The 11840-nt window shown below is 34.9% G+C and overlaps 1 protein-coding gene across 2 annotated transcripts; it reads right to left on the bottom strand.

Moving 5' to 3' along the window:
- Positions 1 to 1426: 1426 nt before the first annotated feature.
- On the bottom strand, positions 1427 to 10773 carry LOC111397001 (ankyrin repeat domain-containing protein EMB506, chloroplastic). 2 transcript variants are annotated; one of them, XM_023023658.1, is made up of 8 exons: positions 10552 to 10773; positions 9960 to 10371; positions 9476 to 9555; positions 8408 to 8506; positions 8206 to 8304; positions 8029 to 8127; positions 7819 to 7917; positions 1427 to 2030 (listed from the first exon to the last, which is right to left on the bottom strand). In XM_023023658.1, exons 2-8 carry the CDS (start codon positions 10348 to 10350, stop codon positions 1926 to 1928), a joined length of 972 nt encoding a protein of 323 aa, XP_022879426.1. In that variant the 5' UTR covers positions 10351 to 10371; positions 10552 to 10773; the 3' UTR covers positions 1427 to 1925. The 2 variants fall into 2 exon arrangements, with proteins under 2 accessions (XP_022879426.1, XP_022879427.1); XM_023023659.1 differs by having other exon boundaries at positions 10489 to 10726.
- Between the last annotated feature and the right edge of the window lie 1067 nt (positions 10774 to 11840).

Here is an 11840-nt window from a genome sequence, read left to right on the forward strand (position 1 = left end):
TTGTTCATTTCAAATTCACCAAAGTAATAAATTAGGGCTGCAGCTGATTTCATATCTGCATTATGAAACATAATTTGTTAAAAAAATATAATTATGAGATAAAAAAATGGTTTCAAAAGTCGAGCGATCGACTGTCAGGACTTGTTCAGATTAATTTTTTTCGTTTTTGCTTAAAAAGATTATAATCTGTATAAAATTGTAAAAAATCATTTGTCTATATAAAATAAGATTTAATGATTAAAACAATTTACTAATTCAACGAAACTAAAATTAAAAATATGTAAATATACTTACTAATTCAAAGTGCTAGCTAGAAATAATATTTTTTTGCTTAGTGTTTGATAAATTTATGAGATTTCAAGTTTGAAATAAATGAAAAATGAAACAATTTTATCTGTGTTGGAGTAAACAGATAAAAAGTTATTTCATTTTGAAATTTTAAGTCCAAAGTGTTTGGAATTCTTTGTAACTTAAAGGGTATAATAGTTTTTTAAATAATACCATATTTTTGTAATTTTGTAATAACATAAGGGTAATTTTATCTTTTACGCATTAAGAGGCCATCGTGGGGAATGGCAAAAACATTTTGATCAAAGTGGAAAGATATTGTTGACAAGGCCTTTTTAAAAAGTACCCCCCTTAAAGAAATGTGTTTTTATGCCTATTAGCATTTTTCCTACCACAATGAAACAATTGCATTTTTATATGGGGCCTACTACACGTACAGGCCCCTGTAATAGAGGGGGCCAAGCTAACCCCTATATGGGATGGTCCCCATCACAGGGGGCCAGCTTGACCCCTTGTATTATAGGCCCTGTACGGGGGCTTTTTCCCTTTTATATAGGAGCGCTGTTGATTTAGAAGTGCTTTTGGAATCCCAAGCTCCCAAACACACTTGATGCCTTTTTATTTGAGTCTTTGAACTTAAGCTCATTAAGTATTAACAGATGAGATCTAGGTAACAAAGTATTTATTATTATTGTTATTCATATAATTTTTCCCACTTTTTGTGGGTATTTGTCACATTTGTGAGCAATTTTGAGCATTTAAAGATTGAGCTAAGTGCAATGGACAGAGGCAATGTCAAGCTTTCAAGAAGATATGTGGAAGGTGTGATGTTTGCGATGTTGTCATTATTAATGCCTTTAATTATCAATGTGACACTTGTGTAATCGAATTGTCTTTGTCTTTGGAACTATACTATTTGCATTTTACATCAAACCTCAGGCCCTGCAATATCATGCCATCTCCAGTGGTCTTTGCATTATTAAGTGGAAAGGTCCAGCCTCACCTATCGACCGCTTCCTCGTCGAGATGGAGCCCTTAAAAAAAAAAAAAAAAAAAGTAAAACTGCAATATGTCACGGTGATACGAAAATGCCAATGCTCGAGTCTAATATTTTTTTTGGTAGCAAATCAATAATATATGCAGAGAATTTTGGTCATATTTATTTTATTCACAAATCACTAGCTTTATGAGTCGGACAAAAGTGGAACGCGGAAAGCTAAAAGACATTATACATTACTCACATTTATGATAATAATATGCAAGGGCCGACTACATCCTCTACCCAAGGAAGGAATCTGAGATGAGGGATTGAGCCTCCCACTCCAACTACTACTGTCCATATACAATCCAATATATAGATCTAACCAACGGTTAGAACCCTCTTACAACTAACTCCATATTAAATTCGAGTTCATTTGCACTGCCATACAAGCATTATTTGCATGTGGTACACATTATGTTGAACATTTCTCCTGCCAAAATTCACCACAATCTTGAATGTGTGGTTGAAAATGAGATAATTCAGCTCAGTAGTCGAGATTGATAGATCATTGTTGTCTCCCTTAAAAATTGGAAAGGTGAAACCATCACTTGCAAATGTAACACATGATTAACCAACAAATGAGTTGCCAAAGACCTCATAAGTCTCTATTAGCTGGAATTTGCTTGAGTAACTTAGAGAGGTCATAAGACTTGAAATCTTTCCCATAACATAAGCTCAAATCAAGGGCTGTGTTCCCGTTCTGCAAAACATCAAAGAAAAAGGTTGCTGAAACGAAAAAATAAAATTTTTCGAGCTCCTACAACATATGAATGCAATTGGGTATTAGTACAAATGTGTGTATGGAAAATTTTATACATATACACGCAGTTATTGATGAGGACATCTACTACTTTCTCTTGGATTATTTTGATTTATGTTTTGTTATTGAGCTTGTATTATGGGCTGACCCAAGCTCCTTATGCTTTAGGTTTGTTTTCTATATATATGGTTTGTATTGCAACATCGAAATCAGATGATGAATGAATGAATTGTTGCCTTCCACTCCTCTGTCTTCTCTGTTCCCACTCTCTCCGGTTTCTACCTTCTTGCTTCTCCTATGCTTCTTGCTTTTCTTCTTCAATTGATCCTACATCAAATTTGGTATCAGAGCCAAACTTGGTTTCTTAGAGCCAAACACTGCTAAAATTTGCTACCTGCGGACAAAGCAACTGGTGAATTATTGACGTCTTTCTCCACCTCATCCCATAAATCGAACTGTGTTTTACCATCATCTTTCCCAAATTACCAGCCAATCACCTTCAAATTCCCAGAATCATCATCCACAAAAAAGTCCAATAAACAAAAGAAATCCATACAACACATCCAAGCTGTAAACCTCCCAAAACCTGTACCTAGTAGTAACCACCTTCTTCTACAACTGCCAATAACCAAAGTTCACTCAAATCTAGGAACTTCCACCACCGACTATAACCGACCAAATATTTTCAGCAAACACAACAACCTACAATATTCTGAGTAGTAACCACCTTCTTCTGCAACTGCCAACTACCCAAAATTCACTCAAAGCCCGGAACTTCCACCACCAACTATAACCCACCAAATATTTCCAGCAAACATAACCAGCTACCATAGTCTGCAGAGTTACCAACTCGTCAAAGAAGATAGGAACTGGAGAAATCAAGAGTGAAAACTGTTAAATTTGAAGGAATTGATATAATGGCAGTTTCACTAGCATCTGCACGGCAACCAATTGTAACTGTTGGTACCTCTTATCGACACTATCCCAAACTCGCTTCTTCAAAACCCAACCTCCACCCAAGTCGACAAAAAGCTCATATAAATCCAACAACCCATCACCCAGCCCAGTAAACCGCCGCCACTTCTACAGCCAAGTCGTCCCAACGCCTTCTCACATCTCTAGCCTAGATGCTGTCGCCAGCAAAGTCCGTTCCCCAGCCACCGATTGAAGTGTGAAGTAACATGGTTGTTATTGCTATTCGTGAAGACAACAGGGACTTAGCTGCTAGGTTGAACAACTTTGAACGAACCCCCGTTCGACAGACACTGATAACTCTGAAGCGTCCCATAATAGACACTATCGTCATCAAGAAGGTGGTCGAAAACATTTTTGACGTGATCGAAGGGATGGGCATCAGGATCGTGAGCGAGGACAAGGCTATGACCGTTACGGTACTCAATCTCCTCTCCATAAGGAGCGTTTCTTTAGAAACATTAATTAGATACTTTTAAATTCGATGGATGCTTAGATTCTAGAGTTTTTACACAATGGATTAGAGACATGGATTGTTTCTTGACATGGTATGGAGTCTCAGAGGATTGAAGAGTCCAATTTGCCTGTTTGAAATTAACCGACAATGCCAATTCTTTTGGAAAAGCATTGAGGACCTCCTTGAGAGGCGACGTGCACCTTATGTTGGAAGTGGGAAGGAAATGAAGCGTCACTTTCAAGAGAAGTATTTACCGCAATCTTACTGGGCAATTTGTTAGACCAATGGAATGCCCTGATCCAAGAAAATCGTCTAATGACTGACTATGTTACTCAATTTGATGAATTTCGAATGCGCGTCTTTGAAAATGAGGCTATGAGTTTGAGTAGGTTTAGAAAGGAACTAAGAGATGATCTTAGGTGTGAGCTTGTCTTTCAAGGTGTTATTACTTTGGATCACACGTACTCTTTAGTCCAAAATTATGATTTGGTTACTAAAACTTCGTAAAGAAGGCGTAGTGACAATTGTCGACCAATGGAATGCCCTGATCCAAGAAAATCGTCTAATGACTGACTATGTTACTCAATTTGATGAATTTCGAATGCGCGTCTTTGAAAATGAGGCTATGAGTTTGAGTAGGTTTAGAAAGGAACTAAGAGATGATCTTAGGTGTGAGCTTGTCTTTCAAGGTGTTATTACTTTGGATCACACGTACTCTTTAGTCCAAAATTATGATTTGGTTACTAAAACTTCGTAAAGAAGGCGTAGTGACAATTGTCCTTCCGTCTCATCGATGTTACCATCTTTTGTTAAGTCCATTCTAGAGCCTCTCTTATCTAGTGCTCTTCCTCCACTGGAAAATGAAGGTAAAGCTCCTCAAATTCTAAGAACTTCTCACATGTAGTGCTTCAACTGTAAAGGCTTTGGTCATATTTCCTCCAAATGTTCTAGTCGAGCCTTAGTCATTAAGGAACAGAATGATGTCATAGACGAGCCGTTAGAAGATCAAGTCTATGAGCATAAGTTTGAAAAATTTGATGATTTGGTCTATAAGGGTTGTAAAATTATTGTGGATACTGGAAATTGCATTAACGTGGTTTCTGTAGCTACGGTGTCCAGTCTTGGTTGAAATCAGTCCCTTACCCTCAACCGTATAACATTTCTTGGGTTGAAACTTTTTCTATAGCTGTGAAAGAGCGTTGTCTAGTAACTATCCAGTTTCTTAGGTATAAGGATCATATATGGTGGGACTCATTCCAATGGATGTCAGATACGTCATTTTTGGTTGACCTTGGTTGTTTGATTTAGATGTGATAATCCATGGTAGGTCAAATTCATGTTCCTTTGTAATTAATAGAAAGAAGCACTTAATCCTTTACTCTCAAAATCTGTTGACTCGCAACAAGCCAAGAAAATTGAGTACACTCGTAGATGATTTTGTTATGTTTTTTGTGATTATGGAAGTTCCATTGGTATCTCCAATAGTAACCCCTGGTGAGGTCCAGTTAGCTTTTCAAGAGTTTCGAGATGTCTTTCTTAAGGACCTCCCTGATCTATTGCCTTCTTTACGAAATATTCAACATGTTATAGATCTTATCCGTGGATCGTCTCTTCCAAATTTATCTCATTATAGGATGAATCCCACTGAGCATGCTAGCTCCAAAGATAAATAAAAGAGTTCCTTCACAAACGATTAATTCATGAGAATTTAAGTCTTTGTGCGGCTCCTGTCCTTTTGACTCTTAAGAAAGATAGCTATTAGAGGATGTGCATTAATAGTCGTGTCATCAATAAAATCACAGTGAAGTATCGTTTTCCAATTTCTAGGCTTCATGATATGTTGGATATAATGGTTGGTGCTACAAATTTTTCCGAAATTAATTTAAAGAGTGGGTATTACCAAATTAGGATTCTCCCGAGTGATAATTGGAAAACTGTCTTTAAAACAAAGGATGGTTGTTATGAGTATTGATCATGTCTTTTGGACTAACCAATGCTTTAAGTACTTTTATGAAAGTGATGACATAAGCTCTTTGACCTTTCACGGGTAAATTCCTCATCGTCTACTTTGACGACATGAGTGGTTGGTTAAAAAGCAAATTGCAAAAGCTTATGTCATGTGACTTCCTAATTTTTCTAAAGTTTTGTGGTTGAGTGTGATGCTTCTATGGTAGGAATAGGTGGAATCCTGAGCCAGGAACGCCATCCTATTACTTATTTCAGTTAGAAATTAAATAATGCCAAACAACGTACTCGACTTATGATAAAGAATTATACACTAACACAGTTGTAAAGGCTTTGCACTATTGACGTCATTACTTATTACCCAGAAATTTATCCTTATTTAGACCATAAGGCACTTCGCGACCTTGATTCCTAGAAAAGGTTAAATTCTAGGCATGGTTGTTGTACTGAATATTTGCAGGTCTATTCTATTGTATTAAAAATATAAGGTATTGAAAATCAAGCACCGGATGCTTTAAGCCGCCAGATCTCCCTTTGGTCTAGAAGATTATGAGTTATGTCATGATTTTAAGGGCATTTTCTTTGCTTTGTAAAGTAGACAATCGGATCCTACAGATGGTTTCCGTCTTAAGGATGGTTATCTTTTTAAATCCAATAAATTGTGTATTCCTCGAACTTCTATGCAGGAATTTATAATTTAGGAAATTCATGCAAGAGGCTTGGTCGGACATTTTAGACGTGATAAAACCATAGAGGAGATTTAACGTCAATTCTATTGGCCTAGTTTGAAGACGGGTGTGGCTAAGATAGTTAGCGCCTATAACACTTGTTAGTTGGCCAAACAAAAGAGGAAAAACACGGGTCTCTACGTGCCTCTTCTCGCCCCCAATTGTCCTTAGCAATATGTCAGTATGGACTTCGTAATAGGACTTAAACGAACGCCAAAGAAACATGACTCTATCCTTGTTGTAGTGGATCTCTTCTCGAAAATGACTCACTTTATTCCTTATAGCAAGACTTTAAATGCGCCTAAGGTCACCAAGTTATACTTAATAAGATCGTTAAATTGTATGCCTTTTCTAAGACCATTGCCTCAAATAGGAATGTTCATTTCACTAATCATTTTTGGAGAACCCAGTGGCACATGGTTGGCACTAAATGAAAATTCTCCACTGCACACCACCCTCACACTGATGATCAAGCTGAAGTAGTTAATTGCAGTCTTGACAATTTATTAAGGTGTCTTGTCTAGGAAAAATCTTAAAAATTGGGATTTGATCTTCTTTACAGCCCAAATTGCATATAACAATTCTATGAATAGGTCTATAGGTATGAGTTTTTTGAACTTGTTCATTGTTATAAGCTTAAGAAGCCTTTAAACCTTATTCCAAGCTGAGGCATCTGTATAACTTCATTATTTGCATACTAAGATCAATAAACAACTAAAAGTTAGTAATGCATCATATAAACTGCGAATAAATTTGCATGAAAGACATGTTAAATTTAACAATGGGAATTATGTTATGATTTGAATTAGACCAAAACGATATCCATCTAGATCTACTTCCAAATTACAAGTCTGTAGTGTTGGTCCTTTTAAAATTTTGAAGCTTGTTGGTCCAAATGCACATGACATTGATCTTTCATCACATTTTGGCTACCACTCTACTTTCAATGATAAAGACTTAGTTTTTCTTACAAAGGCCATTTTAACCCCTACGATGGTCCTTTTGTAACTCCATATGTGGACTCTCAACCTAACTATGTCGCTATTCCTACTTCAATACCACCTTTTATAGTACACGAATATAAACTTGATGTTATTTTAGATAAATAGATTGTGTTATCAATAGTGGAAAGAATTAGTGATTCCTTGTTCGTTAGGTAGGTTGACCTGATTCTGATTGTGCATGGATCACCAAAGAAACACTCTAGCAACTTGATCCCGATTTATTGGAGTTTTATAGGAGTCACGAGGATCTTCCTTTGCCCAGACCAACGATCACGTGTATATGGACGTCGAGAGAAGTTTGTTCACCTCAGGAGAGTTGATGAGGACATCTACTTCTACTTCCTCCTGGACTATTTTTATTTATGTTTTATTATTGGGCTTGTATTACGAGCTGGCCCAACCCTTATGCTTTAGGTTTGTTTTCTATATATATGATCTGAATTGCCACATTGAAATCAGATGATGAATGAATGAATTGTTGCCCATGTTTTACCACTCCCCTATCTTCTCTCTTCCCACTTTCTCTCCGGTTTCTTTCTTCTTGCTTCTCTTCATCAATTGATCCTACATTAGATATGTATGTAAAACTTCTGCAAACTTACCTTGTTTCTTCTTGTTTTCTCTGCACCATTGACTAACAAAACCTTTACTATGTCTCTGTTTCTAGTTTGCATGGCCACATGCAATGGAGTCCATCCTTCCTGGCAGAAGAACGGTGTTAAACAAACTGAAATGACATTCAACTGCAAACTTGAGCATACGTTATAAACACCATTTATGTCAATTGTAGATGAAAAAAAATTCATACTTACATTATCTGCAACATTAACATCAACCTTGTATTTCATTAATAGTTTGACAGTTTGCAAGGCTCCTACTTGAACAGCATAATGAAGCGGTACAGCACCATCCTGTTATGAGGATACAAACAATATCAATAGTGTTAAAATCAAAATTAATATATATATATATATAAGAAAATTTCTTACCAGATCCCTTGCTTGAGGATTTGCACCTTTTCTTAAAAGATGACTGATGACTGCCTCCCTTTTACCAATGATTGCATGATGCAGAGCCGTCAAGCCATCCTGCATCACCAAGTTTTGCTTAAATTAATGATGAACACATAGAAATGTACAAGGATCTATTTATATGCACCTCTTTGAATGATTTAGACATACTGAACTTTACCTTATCAACTAGGTCGATATCATACCCATTTTCAAGAAGGCCGTCCATAAATTTAATCTGTCCAGCAAGTGCAAAAGTATGGAGAGGGTTCCACTTCGCCTGCAGCATAAATTTAAACAAAAATGAAGCCTTAGCTCAGAGCAAGAGAACAATTATTTATAGTGTATTCTTTGTGGATGTACAATTACTAATATGTGTACAAATTTCTTTCCTAACTCAGCAAAGCCTGACTCCATGCATAGAGAATCAGATAAACCACAGGACAGAGTTCCATGTTAAGGTGAGGAGAAAAAGAAATCAACTATTTGAATTTACCTTTAAACATTTATTTCACTCCAAATTTAAAGAATATAGTTTACATGATAAAGAGTTCAAATAGTACCTTTCCAAACCTCTTATATACATGTTTAGATTGAATAAACTAGCTGATCATTAATACATACGTGAGTCAAAATTATGATAAACTCCCACATGATAAATATGGCTGATATTTAATGTAGAACTAATGAGGAGGGAAGTGGTAGTACAAACAAATGTTACTGGCAAATTGATGTTAATAAACAATATATATCTGGAGAGTAAAGGGAATAAGAGAGAGAGGAATATCATATTACGATATAAATTTTGAATGTTAGGAGAATATGTAGTATAAGAACTTTTATAATTCTATGGTAGCCAAAATATTGATCAAATGTAAAAGCATAAAGAATAAAACTACTGGTAGTGACAAGTGAATGAAAGATTTGGTATTAGTAGAGATATATCTATAAACATATTAATTAAGCATAAATGAAAAAAACTTGTAATATATCTTTGATTTGATATCAGAAAAAAGAAAGAAAATACTTGAGAATTTCACCTAACAATTCCTTTCCTGCTTTACTTTATGACACCCCCTAACTTTAAACTTAGTTTATATTCAAGCCTCATTCTGCTTAAATTTCTTTTAATTTTGACTTATAGGAGTCATCCGACAATGGCATATCAGGTGATCTGCTATGTTGCTGACACAATCATGGAAGAAGTTACAATGCAAATAAGAGCTCATTTGATATCATTGAAACTTACAGTTGATATTTTCTCCAAATTGGGAGCTTCATTCTGTTCCAAAACTGCTCTTTCTTCTGGGCTCAAGAGCTGCTCTACCTCTGCAAGAAACCCAAAATCAAAATAGCACAATCTTGTACTTACCAGCTCATGTAATCCCAATCAGCTATGAAGAGTCAAAAGAAGAAACAAAAATTTCACAATAAATTTCTGATTGTACAAGAAGAAAAATGAAGGATAAAGTCATAATTGAATTGCCTAGTTGCAATATGATTTACAATTCCGTACATTGTTTATAATTCAATTCTCTCATCACCTATGATTTCCACGTCAAAATACAACACTTCCATAGTAAAAATATTTTGGACTAAAGACTATATGCTATACAAGATTTTAGCTTCTTTCCCCCTTTTACTGTAGAAAAATCCACTGTACTAAACATGCTAAAATGGCAAATAAGAGTTGGAAAACTTGAGAGAATAGTGAGATAGGAAGAAATATAGACCTTTAATAAGATCTTCTTCGTACTTGCTCGTTGACAATTCCTCCACATTATTAGCAGTAGCTTCAGTATGAACTTGTTCTTCTCCCCAGTCACTCTCCTCCATTTCCACTTTTTCATCATCTGAACCATCGTCATCGTTTTCACTGTCAATACCAGAATCAGGATCTTCCCAAACCCCTGGATAACTGGACTTTGAATTAACCCTTCCACACAGGAATCCGTTAACAAAATGAACACCAAAATTATTTTCTCTTTCTGGGCATTTGATTACTGTTGTGAAACTAGAACAGGTACGAATAACTGGGCATGAAGCTTTAGCCATGAAAACTGGCTTGGAATTATTAACAAGTTGCACTAAAGTAAATGTCGGATTGCCCAAGGAAACATTCATTTCCTATCTCTTCAGTCTTCCCTGCCAAAATAAAAATAAAATAAAATAAAATTATATTAGTAAGGTATTTAATCGAGCAGCTTGTGGGCAAGCATGTAAAGTGAATATTTAAACAAGATTCCAGACATATAAGCTTACGAAACTAAAATGTTCAAATGTAAGGATTCAATTATGGAGATTATCCTTAATAGAGAGTGAAACCTTGCTAAGTTGCTAATCAGAATTTGGCAAATTCTTGAAGAATAAGATTTTGGAGGTTAAGACGAAAACCAGATGTCATGTCTCTTGAAGTGTATTTATCATTTGGTCTACAAAAACCAGAAGGAAAAACAATGGAATTAGCACCAACACATAGTTGCACTATTTGACATTTTTAAATTCAGCTCCTCTATGGGCCTTGGAGTGGTTTAACTTGGATTGATTTCGACTCTGACCTGAAATCAAAATCAAATTGGTTGATTTGAGTAAATTTCAACTCAAATCAATCCACTCTAACTCTTGATTTGGTTCGATTCAATTCGATTAGTCGATTTGAACTTTTAGTTCAAATTGATTTATATCTTCTACAAAAACCAGAAGGAAAAACAATGGAATTAGCACCAACACATAGTTGCACTATTTGACATTTTTAAATTCAGCTCCTCTATAGGCCTTGGAGTGGTTTAACTTGGATTGATTTCGACTCTGACCTGAAATCAAAATCAAATTGGTTGATTTGAGTAAATTTCAACTCAAATCAATCCACTCTAACTCTTGATTTGGTTCGATTCAATTCGGTTAGTCGATTTGAACTTTTAGTTCAAATTGATTTATATTTTAAAAAAAAAAATTATCTGAGTATTAGGTTCACTTAAATTACAGGAACTAAAATAACTAAAAAACTTTATTTTACAAAAACCATTAACAAATAAAATTAAGTTAATAGAGACAAATAACAAATAAAACTTAAGAATTTTGTTGATTTTTTGTGCATTATGTGCCTGACTATCTAAGTAGGAAAAAACTAAATACAACATAATGAGATTTTAAAGAGAAATTCTCAATATTATTACTTACTGGCAATATTATAGATTAGAGAGAGTTGAGATATAGTTATAAAATTTTGTATTATCTTTTAATTTTGATTTTTTAAAAAAAGGTAAACATGCAAGTAGATTGGGTCGATTTGGTTGAACAAACCCACCAAGATTTTGTTTTAAAAACCAAACAGAACCAAACCAACTCGAGCCGATTCGTTTTGATTGGTTTGACCGATTTTTTTATTTTTTATTTTTGTTGGGGCCTGCTCTTTAGTAGAGATTTATGAAAAATTAATTTTGTTTTTTTTTTTTTGAAAAATATGTGATTGAAAATAAATTTTAAATAATGAAAATTAAACATGGGCTCAAACTCTTTCGCAAGTATCATTGTCAAAAAATTACAACGTGATGGGATTCAATATTTATTTTGTAAAAATTACAAAAGTATTATTTTCGATTGTAAGTTCGACT

Source organism: Olea europaea, chromosome 7 (assembly GCF_002742605.1).
Source record: "Olea europaea var. sylvestris chromosome 7, O_europaea_v1, whole genome shotgun sequence".
In the NCBI taxonomy this organism is placed as follows: Eukaryota; Viridiplantae; Streptophyta; class Magnoliopsida; order Lamiales; family Oleaceae; genus Olea; species Olea europaea.